The following is a 17,859-nucleotide window of genomic DNA, read 5'->3' as shown; positions in this document are numbered from 1 at the left end:
GTGGTGGTGATTTTATTACTTTTTTTAAAGTCTGTGCTCTGTCCAAGGTTGCTTGGTAGGCTGCATGTACAGGCCTGGTCTAGAATTTATTTTGGAGCATTCAACTATCAAGAGCAGGCATGTCAAACTCATTTTGTTTGAGGCAACTTCTTATAAAAGAATTGCTGTTAATTTGTTTTAATAAAATAATTTAAATCAATTTTTCACTTGATTTCAAATTAAATGAATTATATTGGTTGACAATGAGATTTTTTTTAGTACAATTGCCAAATGCAATAAACTGGTTTTAGGTATATGTTACTGGAAGGAAAAAGCAACCCTGCTGCGTTACTGATCCCAGAGAAGCATTTGCATGTATGCAGGTATCCTTAGGGTGCCATAGTTATGGATGAGAAATATTGGTTGCAAAGTTGGCATTTCTGGATGTAATACAGATATTTTGGACTTATTTTTGTTTCTTTGCATGTTTGATATTTTTAAAAAGGCATATGCTACTGACTACGCTTATGCACATATGTAACATCTTTTGCTAGGATACATGATCACTGCTTGTCCAAAATTTTAATATACAGATAATATCACCAGAAATTATTTTAGCCTTTTTAATAAATGTTGTTATTGATGTTTAGCTCACCAGGGAAAACATCATATAAATTAAAATAAATTATTTATCTTGTTTCAGTTTGAGGTGCATCCTTACTATAATCTCACAGTAAAAATCTTGAGAGCCAGAAACATCCATGGCCTAGATATATGTAAGTAATCTATTTAAATTGGTTGTGGATTATGTTGTTCAAGATATAAATGATAATTATTCTTCACAGCACACCAATTCATTACGGTATTGGTTGTATTGTAGTTTAGGATTTTGGCCTTGATCTCTCTTCGTAACTACTGAGTTGAAAGAGGCTACAAAATACTGTTGATAGATGAAGAAAAATAGCTTTTTTAGGCTTTTTCTATCCTTGCATTTTTTTCTGATTACTATAGTGTCTAAATCAGATTGTTATGTGGCCTTGAAACTTCCTACGGCATCTCCATTAATAAAAAGAACTCCAGTTGTCTATAACAGCAGTGATCCTGAATGGAATGAAACTTTCCAATACCGAATCCATAGTGCTGTAAAGGTGAGCTTGTTCTTTTTCACTCCCATTATTTATATCAGCCCAGAGGAGCAAAGCTTTGTCACACAAGGTCTACTCAGCTATATCATACGACAAAAATGTGGCAAAAATGTTTTTTTTCAAACTCTTCAAACTCTGCTACAAAACTATGATGAACAAGGTAGCCAGCTGAGATTTTCACTTCTGCGTAACATTCTGAATGAAAATACAGAAAACATAGCACTGAAAAATCGGATAATATTTAGATTAGAACTAATTCACAAGCACCTTTGCTTTAATGACTGATTTGAACACCAGTGTTTAGGGAAATGACAAACTTTCACTGCCCAGTCCATCAAATTTGCCCATGGTCACTAACCCAGCTGGATGTATCTTTTGAATAGCTTTCTGTCAGACTATCTGTTACGTGCAGTGGTAGTTGGTCACCATGTGATAATCATGCTCCTGTTCCTTTCACCACTAATAAGGATGAAAGTTTGATATTAATCCAAGGTGTACTTAAAATCATTTTTCTTCAGTTGGAGAAGAATTTTGATGCATTTACTGTAGGTCTATGTGTGGGTAAAGGTGTAGCAAACTGAAAGACAAATGAGCTGATGAACCACCAGCTCTGTCTGCCAGTGTCAAAAATGACTAACTGCTAAGTTGAAAGAGTTCAATATACAATGAAACAGCTATGAATAAATGTTACCAGGTGCCTAAACTCATCAGATGTTTCATAGCATATGATTTGGCTCTGTCACTCTTTTACTTTTAAGCAAATTGACTCTTTTCCTGAAAGGCAGATATTGCAAAAGAAAGGCTTTAAAAAGAGTGAAAAAGTATGATGTGTAGGCAGTGGTGGGATTCAGATATGTGAACAGCCGGTTCTCTGTGTGGATGCCACTTCTGGAAGTCCATTCTGGGCCTGAGCAACAAAAAAAAATTAGCTACTGGTTCTGCCGAACTGGTGCGAACTGGCTGAATCCCACCACTGTGTGTAGGAAAAGGTATCTTTACTGAGAAAATCTCCGTAGCTTGCATGTGTTTGAAATGTGATAACAGCAACACTAACAGAGCCTCTGAGCAAGGACAGGAAAGGAGTACAATGGACAATGGTTTAAACATGAATACATTTGTTACTTGTTAAAATAGGCTCTCATTTGCACTTTGCAGAATATTCTGGAGTTATCATTCTACAACAGAGGCATTTTGCTGAGCAGTCTGAACAGTTATGATACTTCTGTTGCTTTTGACCTAAGCAATATTGCCCCAGGACAGAATCTGACACATACATTTGTGCTAAATTCTGAGGTGAGATATTCTTTTATATAGGTATTTAGCCTTCTCATTTGGTAATGACTTGAGTTTCGTTTTAACTTGATATTAAAATACTAGAGAGTGGTAACCAGGTAATGTCTTCTAAAGTAGAGGTCCCCAACCTTTTGGGCACCGGGAACTGGTTATGTGGAGAGAGGTTTTCCACGGACCAGAGGGGGTGTGGTTTTGTGTGCTGCCTGCATTCTGTGGATGGGTTTTTCCTTGTTTGTGTGGACCGGTTGCTGGCATTCCGCAGCCCTAGTCCACGGACTGGGGGTTGGGGACCCCTGTTCTAAAGTATCTCAGATATTGATATTTCTATAGTACAGACTTTCCATATATTCCTTCCACATTTGTTCTTGAAATCAGTTACTATCTGTCCGTTGTCATTCTTAATATGTTAATTTGAGGTTAGGACTTCCTTCTGAGTGAGGTTAAATAAAAAAGGGTAGTAATGCTACATTTTTCAGATTCCCGGGATCTATGCTTTTATAGATCACAACATGGTAACCCATTTTATACCTATAATGAACCCATTTTCACTATAATGAAACATCATTCTAAATAGCTGAACTCTTATTTGTGAGCCAGACAAGTTTAATTTGTCAACCTGGTGTTCTTGAGGAGTGTTGGAGCACATTATTCACTTATTGCAACATCTGGAAAAACACTCAATATTTTCAATAGAAGATGATGTGATTTTTCTTTTTTTGTTTTTGTTTTGAAATAAGCTATATGGTATGAATTAGTCACAAGATGCTAATTAAGTAGTGTAGTGTATGACAGCACAAGAAATTAAGTTGTGAACAACTACATTGATAGAATAAATACCTATTTATTTGATTTAGTTAACACTGATATAGACAGAACTATAGTAAAAATTAATTAAGGAAGCAGAGACATGCATAAGCATTTGTGTAGCTGTGAATATCTTGACACTGTTTTAACTTAACTTTTGTCTCACCGTTCAAGGAGCAAAGAGCAGAACTGGATGTTGAATTTTCATTGGAAAAATGGTGAGGTGTTTCCTTTCCTCCATCATGATGTAATAATATGCAGACATATTCTTTAATTCATGTTCCATTTAAACCTAAGCTATTATTGGAGCACCACAGTTATTTGTCAGCTCTTCATGGTAGCCAGATTGAGAAACAGACATTACAGGAATTTCATGAATGCTTTTTTTGTAAAGTTTATTAACAGAATCTTGAAAACCTCTCCAAAGCCTTTCTAATGTAATACCATTTATTCCGACTATTTTTATATTTTTGGACTAGAACTGCAATTTTTACAGTTTATGTACTTATGGAATGTTATTATTTTAATTGTACTGTTTTTTATTTATATAATCAGAAAATTAAGCAAGTATTTTTATTTCAACAGCAAGCATCCTTCCTCTAGGGTCATTACTAATGGAGTTCTTGTGGTGAGTAAAGAGAATAATAATGGTTATTGAGACTCTTAATAGATAAATGATTTTTAAATATATTTTTAACCCTAAAAATAAAAGAATAATTAACACATTTGCATGGCCATTTCCCATTTTTTGTTTTTTTGTTTTTTTCATGTAGGCACAACCTTGTCTGTGTATTAAAGGATCTATCAATAAAAGTAAGATGGCCCCATGGATGATAAAGGGTAGGTCCTTTGTTAACCACAGATCTTGGAAAGAAGGCAATCCCAACTTCCCCTGTCTCATAAACCTAGTGCTAATATGAGTGAAACAAATATGGTTAATCAAGTACATATTTTTCACATGTACTAATCTCTGAAGGTACAGAGGTATATATGGTACAGATACACTGTGGTATTGCACAATAATTATTACAGAAAGTTTTATCTCTAGAAAGTCAATTATTAAGCTGTGTCTTTGCTCCAGGCCCCATAACCAATGGAAAGCAAACCTGCAAGACTTAAACTGGTCTTCTTTAGGGCTCCTAGATCTGGGTGGCAAAAATTTGCTTCTTTGCTGTTATGTTGCTGGGATTTTTGCTGCCCTGTTCTGGAGTTTTTACTTTGTTGTTTGTGCCACAGTGACGTTTCCCAGGCTGGCATTCTTAGCTAAAATTCTGAAAATCCTAAACTAAATTCCCAAAGAGTGTCTTTAGCCAGGAACTTTGTTTCTTAAGAAGAGACTCTACAGATTGTGTTTGATGGGCTGCTGCTCTTGTTCCCCCCCCAGTTCTTTGACTTCTGATTTTCTGATTTATTTCATATTATACTAATCAGCCGAAGTCTCTGCTGCCTTATAGTTTTGAAAGGGAAAATATTTGCTTACTGTAACAGGGTACAGTTTGCTTAGAATTGTTTCAGGTGATACAGTACAATTTTTCGAGAGAGATAGATTTTCTTTAAAAATGTTGAAAATAGGCTCATGTATGGGAAAAATAATAGTCTGGATTTTCTTAATACCCTGCTTTTGCTTAGTATTGTTCAGTTCTTATGTTCAGGTTACTTCAATAAGGAATTATTTCTTCAGCAGAAAATGTATTTGTTGGCTAGAACTTAAATGCCTGTCCAGTCCCCAAAGGTGTCTGAGTACCTTAACTCTTGTTATAACCAATCAAAGGAACATAACAACAAAGCAATAATTCATTAAACTTGCATTACATTGTAAACACAATACCTTTGGCACTCGAGGAACACTCATTATTTACACACACACACACACACACACACACACACACACACACACACACACACACCACTACCACCACCACCATCTCCTCTATCACCAGACAAGACGGTTGACTTATAAACATTCTGTTTCTAAGGTTCTGTGGAAAAGTCATGTTTTTATGTCTATGGAGATTCTCAGTCATCCAGGTCATGGTTGTCCCAAAGTTGCTTTTTCAAGAGGCAGCTGGACTTTCTTGTTTCTCTTTGAAGATGTGTTGCTTCTCATCCCAGAGCTGTCAGAGCAGTCAGAGCTGAAGAAGCTTCTTGGATGAAAAGCAAAACATCTTCAAAGAAAAATAGGAAAGTTCAGTTGCCTCTTGAAAAAACACCTTTGGGACTACCATGTTTTTATGGTGTTCCTAAAAGCCAGTTGGTTTAAATGCTTCTTTTCACTTTTAGACAATTGCCAAATTAACTTATCAGTACCAGGGTCCTTTGAAAATCAGTTAACGACGTTCTGTGGAGTAAATTTAGAAGAAAATCAGGAGGAGATTCCATTTATCTTTCATGTGAACAAAGAAGTGTCTTCTCACCTGAACCTGAAATTGTTACAAACCATAGCAATACTAGAGGTAAGATGGTGCATTTGCTTGCTAGAGCCTCAGTTATTAGAGCAAGCATCCCCATTTCAACAAATGGGCATATATAATGGCCACATAATAATTAAACATAAATTTGATACAGATTCATAAGGGGAAAATAAGTAAATTGATCTGCCAGCAGTGGCTTTTAAAAGATACCTATTAACTCTGCCTTAAACATGCAATTTTATTTCACTGAGTCCTGAAAATATTTTTAAATGAACCCATAATAAAGTTAAGTGGTGTAACCCCATAACTGAGAACTAGTTATCATTATTTCTCAGTGGTCCCTGATCCACCTGGAATAATTTTAAAGAAACCAAAAAATCCCCTGCATCTGTAAAAATTTTGGATGGGCAGTAGAAGCAGTAGCTCATGAGAAGAACCAATGCTTGTGTTCTAGGCATCCCAGGCATTTTGCTGCTGACATTGGCCTTCTGCTAAAGTTTGCATTCCCATTTTCCTCTTTTTGGATGGACTTCCTGCTGGCATGTATGTAACTTTGTATAATATGATTTACAGCAACTTTGCTTGGTTCCTAGGAAGGATGGAGTGAGGATTTAGAGGTGAAGACGTCAATGGTTGGGAATGCAATTATTCCAGTCTCCGAACTCCCTCTTGGAAAGGAAATTGAACTGACTGTACCTCTAGGAAGGGTAAATGTTTAAGTCTTTGTGTCAAAATGATAGGCATGACATAAAAGCTGGTGCTGACTGTAGTGTACAATGTTGCTGGGAAAAGTACTTTTTTATATCACATATTCTCAGACTTCAGCATCTCAGAGAGAGGACATTCCTCCATTATATTTCATCTCATTCCAGTAAACAAACTTTGGTTCTTTTTACTTAGCATTCTATTCATTTTATATTGATATCTTTGTAATATGTGCAATCAAACATTTATTCAAGAGGTTTGTATATATTTTCTCTTTCAGTCCATTTCCCCCCTTCTATTCAATTATATCTGATTCTCAGAAACTGCCTGGATAAGCCCCCAAAGCCTTCATCACAAGGTTTTACAGGAATGGCTTGCTATTGCCGCCTTCCCAGGGTTGAAAGAAAGTGACTGGCCCAAGGTCACCTAGCTGGCTTTATGTCTCAGATGGGACTAGAACTCACCATCTCCTGGCTTCTACCCTGATACCTTAACTACCACACTAAACTGGCTCTCTATTTTTTCTTATTATTGCATACTTATTGTCTTACTTTATTAATTGGTAATTAATTGATAACAAAGTTTAATTTTTTATTTTTGTTCTCCTTTTTTTCTCTCTACGCAGCTTGGAATTCCATATTATTGTTATCACTAGGGGGTTTTTTTAATCATGCTTTTTATAATTTTAGCCAATTCAAAGCAGCAAACATATTCCTGCCTCTGGCTTTCCCCACAACAATAGGTAAAGGTAAAGGTTCCCCCGCACATGCGTGCTAGTCGTTTCCAACTCTAGGGGTCGGTGCTCATCTCCGTTTCAAAGCCGAAGAGCCAGCGCTTGTCCGAGGACGTCTCCGTGGTCATGTGGCCGGCATGACTAGACACCAAAGGCGCACTGAACGCTGTTACCTTCCCACCGTAGTGGTCCCTATTTTTCTACTTGCATTTTTATGTACTTTCGAACTGCTAGGTTGGCAGAAGCTGGGACGAGTAACAGGCGCTCACTCTGCTATGCGGCACTCAGGATTCGACCCGCCAAACTGCCGACCTTCTGATCGACAAGCTCAGCGTCCTAACCCACTGAGCCACCGCGTCCCTTTCCACAACAATAATGTACCTCTATTATATTGGCCAGCTCTTGACTCTGGAATGGTGGTAAATGAGGACAAGTGATTTGTACCAATAATTGTATTATGAGATGTTAAAGAATTAAAGTGTTGTCTATGTGAAAGTCTATAGACCCTTTTTAGCAAACAATGTAAAGAAAAGGAATATTTTCACTTAATGCTTCCTGTTTTAACAAACACATTAGTATGAAGGTTTGGATCATAACAGAGTTAGAAAAAGAGCAAGGGAGTTTTCTTAATACCAAAATAAAGTTAAACATTATATTTTGCATTAGTAAATTTAGTAGGATTCTACTTCTTCCAGGGTCACGTTTTGGATCTGACTGTGAAAGCTGAAGAAAGGTGTGTACAACAGACAATATTTCTGAAAATCAAGATTCACTATTATACATAAGATCAAGTACCAATTAAAATATCTGTGTTGAAGAAAGGGATACCAGGGTTGTAAGTTAGAGCGGGAAATTGAAAAAAAAAATATTCCAGAAGAAGGATGTGGTAAAACATTTCCAGGAAAGCCACATGGATGTATTCATGAAGACACCAGGAGTGAGTTTGACCTGAAGGAGATTTTATATTACCTTAATTTACATTATAATGGAATATATAATGGAATAAGCTGACTTTCAATATTATGGATTTAGGGAAAAAATATGCGCCTGCTGGTTAAAACAAAGAATAATGATGTGCAGTTGATTTTTCACTATACACTAAAGTCAATTAAATGGAAGGGTAAAATCTGGATTCTTTTATTCTTTCCCCCCCTCCTTTCTAGGAACCATCCTATTGATATGGATGTACGTATTGGCTTTAAACTTTCTAAGGGAGAGCAAGAATTTTTGGCAAGGAGAAAGACTATTGTTTCTCGTGCTTTAAAGAAGGTATTAAAACTGAGGGTGCCACCCTGGAAAGAAGAGGTACAAAACCCATTTGTCTGAAATGGTATAGGGTTTCCTGCCTGAGCAGGGGGGTGGACTACTGGTATATGAGCTCTAAGTTCCCTTCCAACATCATCATCATTATCATCATCATCATTATTTAGTTTTATTCTCTATGATGCAGTTCTTGTTCAGGGGTCAACAAAGCTTTCTTTTTATCCTCTCAAAGTTTTAACTTGAGGAACGGAGAACATGTTCAATTTTGGAAAAAAAAACACAAGTCTGATCTTTTTCCTTGATTAGCTGGAATTGACATCCTCAGGCAATGTTTTGTTAAATTTGGCAACTTTAAAATCTGTTGATCCAAAACCCAGGATTTCTCAGGCAGCATTGGGAGCAATGGGAGCACAAAGAGAAACTGAATCCCTCCTTGACTAGTTAAATTAGCTGAGCCCAAGAAATCCTAGCTAAATTCACAGTTATTTTAACAATGCAAAATTTATTTTTAAGGAAGAAAATGCTGTGGAACAAATGCTTTCTTCTTGTTCTCATTTTATTTTTTTTTGTCCCCCCCCTGTAAGATAACATTAGAAAAGATACATCCAGGTACTCCTTGACTTATCACAATGGGGACTGGTACTTCCATTGCTAAGCCATATGGTAATTAAGTGAGTCACATCTGATTTTATGACTTTTTTGCCATGATTGTTAAGCAAATCACATAGGGGTTTCCCTCATTGCTTGATGCACAATACCCATGTGATTTGCTTCTCAGTAGTCTCCTGGTAGGGTCACAAATGGCAATCACATAATCCCGAGACACTGCAACTGTCATTTATTTATTTATGCCTATCTCATATCCATTAATACATATTAGTTGCCAAGTGCTCAAAGTTTGCTCATGTCATCAAGACGATGTTACAACAGTAGGCAGACTGCAAGAACCAGGCATAAGTCTCTTTTTTCAGCACTGTCGTAACTTTGAATGATTGTTAAACAAATGGTTGTAAATCAAAGACTACCTGTAAATGTATCATCTAAAGAAAAAAGAGAGAGACAAAGGACCACTTCTCCCTGTCTTAAGAACATCTCTTCATTTTTCTAGGTTCCTATAGTGGCTGTAGTAGCTTCTGGAGGAGGGATGAGAGCAATGACCAGTTGTTTTGGCAGCCTGTCTGGTCTACAACAGCTGGGTCTCTTAGATATCCTCACTTATTTTAGTGGCATTTCGGGGTCTACATGGTATGTAACCCAAAATCTCTGTCCCTTCCAACCTGGGTTAAATGTCTGTTTAGATAAGATTTGCTATCATAGTTTGATGTTGACACCTTCATGGTTACAATAGGAAGAGATGACCTTGATTCTTGTCACTTAGTAATTGGCTTAACTGTTATGACGTAGCCTGTTAGACATGGTGTAGCACTTAAGCTATTGGAAAATGTAAAGACTGTATCTGGCAAGTGTGAACAGAATAAGGTTGAACTTGGCAAGAATGCTGCTGAGATGTACAACACCAAAACAGAACGAGGATGGGCCTTCTTTGAATGGAGGTTATAACTGCATGCAGAAACAAATCCTCTCTTAATCACTTTATAAGGCCTTGGTAAGTCTGTGCTTGGAATATTGCATCCAGTTTTGGTTGCCACGATATGAAAAAGATGTTGAAACTCTAAAAAGAGGGCAGAGAAGAACAACAAAGACGATCAGGGGACTAGAGGCTAAAACCTATGAAGAACGGTTGCAGGTATTAAGCATGGCTAGTCCAGTGAAGCAAAGGACCAGGGGTGACATGACAGCAGTGTTCCAATATCTAAGGGGCTGCCACAAAAAAGAGGGGGTCAACCTATTTTCCAAAGCACTAGAAGGCAAGACAAGAAGCAATGGATGGAAACTAATCAAGGACAGAATCAACATAGAACTTAAGGAGAAATTTCCTGACAGACAGAACAATTAATCAGTGGAACAACTTGCCTCCAGAAATTGTGGGTGCTCCAACACTGGAGGTTTTTAAGAAGAGAGTAGACAAACATTTATCTGAAATGTTATAGTTATTCCTGCCGGAACAGGAGGATGGACTAGAAGACTTCCAAGGTCCCTTCCAACTTTGTTATTCTTTTGTTTTGTCAAGTGAGCCATGTGGATAGGCTTAAACTATGAAGATTTTTATATGGAATTACAATAAAATTGTAATAAATGGGGGGATTGCAATTCTGGGAGGCCTCTTTAAACTGTGAGATTTAGGCAGTGTTTCCCAACTTTGACAAGTTTAAGATGTATGAATTTCAACTTCTAGAATTCCCAGCAAGCACAATCCCTAAATCTGCTTTTATTTTTGAGGTATGTGACAGAGGAGCCATAATAAATAGTCCAACTGATCATGAAGTTGGCATTCTACAATAGAGGAACTGTATTTGGTAATTTCATGTGGTTTGTTTAGTACTGGAAGAAAGAGTTTAAAATATAAACTCTACAGAGAAAACAATTATTTTGTTCTTCTCTAGATTTTAGTGAGAATGTTTCATTGAAAAAAACTTTTTATCATAATAGGCTTAAACCACACTCCTTACTATTACAATGGCTTAAATGAGCTTAGAATTTATCCTAACCCAATTCTTTTCCTAACATATTTCTCTTTCTTGCAGTATAGCACTAAAATCAGAGGTGCAGTATTTGACCTTACTCCAGTCATAATGGAATATGTTGTGCAAGAGAAACTATGCCAGGCAATTCACTTACTGCCTATTAAATATTGGAATTAGTTGTAGATATTCCATGTCTTATTTTTTTTACTGATATTCAAAATTATGATTTTGGTAGGTGTATGTCCATGCTCTACAAAGACACTTACTGGTCCCAAAGAAATCTCCAGAATACGATTGACAATGCTCAGAAAATTGTAACAAGTGGAAAAGTTGGGGCATTTTCTGCTGAACAACTAGCATACTATTTTCAGGAGTTAATTGCCTTGGAGAAAATAGGAAGGAAAGCCACCCTTGTGGATTTATGGGGCCTTATCATAGAGTACATCCTAAACAACAAGGTAAAAATTTGAACCCTAAAATTTGTGAGTTACAATATTAGGAGGTAGCTTGTTTCTAACTTTAAGACTAGAAATAAATGCAATACTGCAGTAATAACTAAAATGTTTTATACTAAGAGAGGTAGTGGTGATAGTGGTGTAGTGATTAAGAATAGCAGGGTAAAACAAGGAGATGTGAATTCTACTCCTGCCTTAGGCACAAAGCCACCTGGGTGAATTTGAGTCTCTCTCTCTCTTTCTCTCTCAGAGGTAATGGCAAACCACTTCTGAAAATCTTGCCAAGAAACTGCCTGAACTAGTCCAAGTAGCTGGCAGATGTCACTAATGGCTCAAAGGCACTATAGATTAAAAAAAATACTGAAGTATTATTATAAATAGAATAAATATAGTGGTTATAATTTCTTGATTGAATAATACTTTTTGAATATGTCCCAAGTTGCAGAGAAAACATGAAAGTATGTCATTGTGTATTGCTTAATAGGATGGGGTTGAATGTTTAATTTTATAGTATTAATCCTGTAGGGGATTGATGGACTAATTATGTGATGTTTGAAGGTTATGATGGCTGAGAACACATTAGCTATCCAATAAACTAAATGACCAAAATATGAACAGTATTTATTTTCTATAGGAATGATACGTCTTAGATACTAGTGGGAATTGCTGTTAAAGGTGAAGGAGATGTAAATCTAGGCAATTTAAATGGGCAGAACTATGGATTAACTTTTAGTATGGTAACACGATTCTTAATATTTAACAAAAATTAGGGTTTGTTTAATGGGTACTTATTTATTCATTTCTAGCCAGGTGCTACAGTATTATTCATTCTTAGCATCCCCGAATGCAGTATTTCTCAACTATGGCAACTTTCAGATGAGGACTTCAATTCCCAGAATTATCCAGCTGGCATGCTGGCTGGGGAATTCTGGAAATTGAAGTCCACTCAATTTAAACTTGCCAATGTTGAGAAACACTACCCTAATGTGTTGAACTGAAACTTCTATAATTATCAGAGGGCAGCAAGATTGAGGAAGGTATAGCAGAGTATAACGCTGTTAAGAATTTCACTTGCAAAACTTAAGCGTGCATCAACCGACTGTGATGTTTTACTTTGTTTCTACCCAGATGGACCCAACAAAGCTATCTGACCAACAGAAAGCAGTCATAAAGGGACAAAACCCCTATCCTATTTATGCAGCTCAAAATGTGAGGATGAATATTAAAACCAGCGAATTTACAGGTCAGAGGATTGGATTGAAACTGGATTGCAAGGTAGCGAAAATCAAAAGTAGTCTGAAACCACACAAAGGTGATTTTTCTCCATCTGGATAAAGCAAAGGTGGAAATGAAGTCAGAGGCAAAAAGATATTCTCTAAGTTTTTGCTTTGGGGAAAATGGGAGGCGGGAGTACATCAAGCTGAGCTCCTGAACAAAAGGTGGGAATAATAATAATAATAATAATAATAATAATAATAATAATAATAATAATAATAATAATAATAATGGTGGTGATGATGATGATGATAATAATAATAATTTAATTTCTATACTGCCCTTCTCCTGAAGGACTCAGGGCGGTGTACAGGGCAAATACAATAAAAATACAATGTACAAAAGTTAAAAAAGAATTAAATAATACAGCCCAATTCCAATAAAAATTAATACAGATAATATTAAAATACCCATCAGACCAGGCCAGCTTGTAATAATAATAATGATGATGATGATGATGATGATGATGATGATGATGATGATGATGATGATGATGTTGGAAGGGACCTTGGAGGTCATCTAGTTCAACCCCCTGCTCAGGCAGGAAACCCTATATCATTTCAGACAAATGGCTGTCCAGTCTCTTCTTAAAAACCTCCAGTGTTGGAGCATTCACCACTTCTGGAGGCAGGTTGTTCCACTGGTTAATTGTTCTAACTGTCAGGAAGTTTCTCCTTAGTTCTAGGTTGCTTCTCTCCTTGATTAGTTTCCATCCATTGCTTCTTGTCCTGCCTTTGTGCGCTTTGGAGAATAGCTTGACTCCCTCTTCTTTGTGGCAGCCCCTGAGATATTGGAACACCGCTATCATGTCACTCCTAGTCCTTTTCTTCATTAAACTAGACATACCCAATTCCAGCAGCCGTTCCTTATATGTTTTATCCTCCAGACCTCTAATCATTTTTGTTGCTTTTCTCTGTACTCTTTCTAGAAAGGTATATATGGTCCCGGAGAAGAAAATAGTAGTGTGACTAAGAACTTTAAGAACTAATGTTCTTTCATTCCTTTCTTTAGAATGGGTTGAATATACACCCTATGAATTTGGTATTCATAAATATGGGGCTTTTATACACATGGAAGACTATGGCAGTAAATATTTCATGGGACTGTTGCTTGAGAAACATGAAGAGCCCAGAATCTGTTTCCTCCAAGGTAAGATCAGATGTTTAAGCTGGTGATGAGGTGGTTATTTTTTTTTTTACTAACTAACTGAAAAAAATGTTACCTATGTAACATTTTGTTTATAGGGATTATATGCATTGTAACTTGTTTAAATTTATTGTACAGTGTTTTAAAGTGCTGTTTCTGTACTTTGAGGTTTTTTATTAATAAAAATGGGCTGTTGTTGTTAGCTGCGAAGTCGTGTCCGACCTATCGCGACCCTATGGACAACATTCCTCCAGGCCTTCCTGTCCTCTACCATCATCTGGAGTCCATTTAAGCTCACGCCTACTGCTTCAGTGACTCCATCCAGCCACCTCATTCTCTGTCGTCCCCTTCTTCTATTGCCCTCGATCTTTCCCAGCATTAGGCTCTTCTCCAGTGAGTCCTTCCTTCTCATTAGGTGGCCAAAGTATTTGAGTTTTAGCTTCAGGATCTGGCCTTCTAAAGAGCAGTCAGGATTGATCTGCTCTAGGACTGACCTGTTTGATCGCCTTGCAGTCCAAGGGACTCGCAGGAGTCTTCTCCAGCACCAGAGTTCAAAGGCCTCAATTCTTTGGCGCTCAGCCTTTCTTATGGTCCAACTTTCACTGCCATACATTGCAACTGGGAAGACCATAGCCTTGACTATACGCACTTTTGTTGACAGGGTGATGTCTCTGCTTTTTAGTGTGCTGTCTAGATTTGCCATGGCTTTCCTCCCCAGGAGCAAGCGTCTTTTAATTTCTTGGCTGCAGTCTCTGTCTGCAGTGATCTTGGAGCCCAGGAAAATAAAATCTGTCACTACCTCCATTTCTTCCTCATCTATTTGCCAGGAATTGAGAGGGCCAGATGCCATGATCTTGGTTTTCTTAATGTTAAGTTTCAACCCAAGTTTTGCACTCTCCTTCTTCACCCGCAACAAGAGGCTCTTTAGTTCTTCTTCACTTTCTGCCATTAGAGTGGTATAATCTGCGTATCTTAGGTTGTTGATATTTCTTCCGGCAATCTTAATTCCAACTTTTGATTCATCTAGCCCTGCCTTTCTCATGATGTGCTCTGCATATAAGTTAAATAGGCAGGGCGACAGTATACAGCCTTGCCGGACTCCTTTCCCAATTTTGAACCAATCAGTGGTTCCGTGTCCAGTTCTCACTGTTGCTTCTTGACCCGCATATAGGTTTCTTAAGAGACAAATAAGATGGTCTGGTACTCCCATCTCTTTAAGAACTTGCCACAGTTTGTTATGATCCACACAATCAAAGGCTTTAGCATAGTCAATGAAGCAGAAGTAGATGTTTTTCTGGAACTCCCTAGCTTTCTCCATGATCCAGCGTATGTTGGCAATTTGATCTCTAGTTCCTCTGCCTCTGCCTCTTCGAAATCCTGCCTGTACTTCTGGTAGTTCTCGATCCACATACTGCTGAAGTCTAGCTTGTAGGATTTTAAGCATGACTTTACTAGCATGAGAAATGAGTGCAATGGTGCGATAGTTTGAACATTCTTTGGCACTGCCTTTCTTTGGAATTGGAATGTAAACTGATCTTTTCCCATCCTGTGGCCACTGTTGAGCTTTCCAAATTTGTTGGCAAATTGAGTGTAGCACTTTTACTGCATCATCTTTTAAGATTTTGAATAGCTCAGCTGGAATACTGTCACCTCCACTAGCTTTGTTGTTGCTCAGCTTTTCTAAGGCCCACTTCACTTCACATTCTAGGATGTCTGGCTCGAGGTCAGTGACCACCTCATTGTGATTATCTGGGACGTTAAGCTCATTCTTGTATAGTTCTTCTGTGTAATTTTTCCACCTCTTCTTAATCTCTTCTGCCTCTGTTAGGTCCCTGCCATTTTGGTCCTTTATCATGCCCATTTTTGCATTAAACGTTCCCTTCATCTCTCCAATTTTCTTGAAAAGATCTCTGGTCCTCCCTATTCTATTGTTTTCTTCTATTTCTTTGCACTGTTCATTTAAGAAGGCATTCTTATCTCTTCTAGCTATTCTCTGGAATTCTGCATTCAATTGGGCATATCTATGTTTTTCTCCCTTGCCTTTCGCTTCCCTCCTTTCCTCAGCTATTTGCAAAGCTTCCTCAGACAGCCATTTTGCTTTCTTGCATTTCTTTTTCTTTGGGACGGTTTTGGTTGCTACCTGTTGTACAATGTCGTGAACCTCTGTCCATAGTTCTTCAGGCACTCTGTCTATCAGATCTAATTACTTAAATCTATTTGTCACCTCTACTGTATATTCAACAGGGATATGATTTAATTCATATCTGAGTGGCCTAGTGCTTTTCCCTACTTTCTTCAGTTTAAGCCTAAACTTTGCAAGGAGAAGCTCATGGTCTGAGCCACAGTCAGCTCCTGGTCTTGTTTTTACTGACTGTATAGAGCTTCTCCATCTTTGGCTGCAGAGCATATAGTCAATCTGATTTCTGTGTTGACCATCTGGTGATGTCTATGTGTAGAGCCGTCTCTTGGGTTGTTGGAAAAGAGTGTTTGCTATGACCATCGTATTCTCTTGACAAAATTCTATCAGCCTGTGCCCTGCTTAATTTTGTACTCCAAGGCCAAACTTGCCTGTTATTCCAGTTATCTTTTGGCTTCCTACTTTAGCATTCCAATCCCCCATGATGATAAGGACATCATTTTTTGGTGTTAGTTCTATAAGGTGCTGTAGGGCTTCATAGAACCGGTCAATTTCATCCTCTTCAGCACTGGTGGTTGGGGCATAGACTTGGACTACTGTGATATTGAATGGTTTGCCTTGGATTCGAACTGAGATCATTCTGTCATTTTGGGGATTGTATCCCAGTATTGCTTTTCCTACTCTTTTATTGACTATGAAGGCTACTCCATTTCTTCTGAGGGATTCTTGTCCGCAGTAGTATACCTGATGGTCATCTGAATTAAATTCACCCATTCCTGTCCATTTTAGTTCGCTGATACCTAAGATGTCGATGTTCAGTCTTGTCATCTCTTGTTTGACCACGTCCAGCTTTCCTTGATTCATGGATCTTACATTCCAGGTTCCTATGGAGAAAAAATCTTTACAGCATTGGACTTTCCTTTCACCACCAGACACATCCACAGCTGAGCGTCCTTTCGGCTTTGGCCCAGTCGCTTCATTCTTTCTGGCGCTACTAGTACTAGCCCTCTGCTCTTCCCCAGTAGCATATTGGACGCCTTCCGACCTGAGGGGCTCATCTTCCAGCATCATATCGTTTTGCCTTTTGGTACTGTCCATAGGGTTTTCATGGCAAAGATACTGGAGTGGGTTGTGTTGTGTATGTAAATAGTTAGCAATAAGCCATGGAAGAGATTGCAAACACAGTGCAGCTTTGCAAGGTTTAAAGCGGGAAAATAAGGTGCAATCATTGGACGCCACAACCAAGGAGCGGGAAAACAGACTGCTTGTATTGGTTACAGTTCAAACGCTTTCTCTATAAAAGGGTTGCAACATTTGACAGTTGACAGTTGACTTTGTGTATTCAATAAACTCGTTCTGTGTTAACCACTCTGAGTCCTCGTCAATTCGAACCAAACAACTGGCGACGAAGGTGGGATTGACAGAAGACCAGAGATTAGGAAGAATTGTCGTGAAGGCGGCAAATTCAGAGCGAGTCACAGTCAACCGAGCGGCCGCGGCAGAATAGGAAAAAAATTCTCCGAATGGCGCAAATCGGGTCACTGAAGGAATTCGACCCTAACTTCCCCGAAGATTGGGAAGAATACATCGGTCAGGTCGAAGGATTCCTGTTAGTGAACGGAATCACTGACGACCGAAAAAAAGCGGCGGCACTTTTGACAATTTGCGGCACTCTGGTCTACAGAGTTGCTGTCGGGCTGTGCCAGCCACAACCAGTCTCCAGCGTGCCCTATGCCGACCTCCTCGCAAAATTAAAGGTTCACTTTACTCCCCGAAGGTCCGAACTCTTTTGGCGGCGCATCTTCGAGAAGAGAAATCAGAGACCGGGGGAGTCCATACAGAAATTCGTCGCTGCCGTCAGGGAAGCCGCAGTACGTTGCAAATACGATAATTTAGAAATTAGAATTCGGGACAGAGTCGTGCTGGGC

The 17,859-nt window shown here is 38.2% G+C and overlaps 1 protein-coding gene across 1 annotated transcript in view; it reads left to right on the top strand.

The window, feature by feature from the left end:
- LOC310636164 (cytosolic phospholipase A2 zeta-like) overlaps nucleotides 1-17,859 on the top strand; it is a gene marked incomplete at its 5' end in the record, with an annotated part of 36,499 nt that overhangs the window by 3,710 nt on the left and 14,930 nt on the right. Inside the window, 14 exons of the mRNA XM_083355718.1 lie at nucleotides 683-755; nucleotides 991-1,127; nucleotides 2,280-2,417; nucleotides 3,396-3,439; nucleotides 3,807-3,849; nucleotides 3,995-4,061; nucleotides 5,502-5,674; nucleotides 6,226-6,339; nucleotides 7,027-7,079; nucleotides 8,234-8,375; nucleotides 9,442-9,578; nucleotides 11,154-11,376; nucleotides 12,502-12,616; nucleotides 13,660-13,797. Of these exons, the coding sequence (XP_083211844.1) occupies nucleotides 683-755; nucleotides 991-1,127; nucleotides 2,280-2,417; nucleotides 3,396-3,439; nucleotides 3,807-3,849; nucleotides 3,995-4,061; nucleotides 5,502-5,674; nucleotides 6,226-6,339; nucleotides 7,027-7,079; nucleotides 8,234-8,375; nucleotides 9,442-9,578; nucleotides 11,154-11,376; nucleotides 12,502-12,616; nucleotides 13,660-13,797 (1,597 nt within the window). The remainder of the gene's footprint in view (nucleotides 1-682; nucleotides 756-990; nucleotides 1,128-2,279; nucleotides 2,418-3,395; nucleotides 3,440-3,806; nucleotides 3,850-3,994; nucleotides 4,062-5,501; nucleotides 5,675-6,225; nucleotides 6,340-7,026; nucleotides 7,080-8,233; nucleotides 8,376-9,441; nucleotides 9,579-11,153; nucleotides 11,377-12,501; nucleotides 12,617-13,659; nucleotides 13,798-17,859) is intronic.

The sequence above is a fragment of the Vipera ursinii genome (genome assembly GCF_947247035.1).
Source record: "Vipera ursinii genome assembly, chromosome: 1".
Classification (NCBI taxonomy): Eukaryota; Metazoa; Chordata; class Lepidosauria; order Squamata; family Viperidae; genus Vipera; species Vipera ursinii.
The sequence above is the reverse complement of the archived record's forward strand: the minus strand, read 5'-3'. Positions and strand labels throughout refer to the sequence as shown.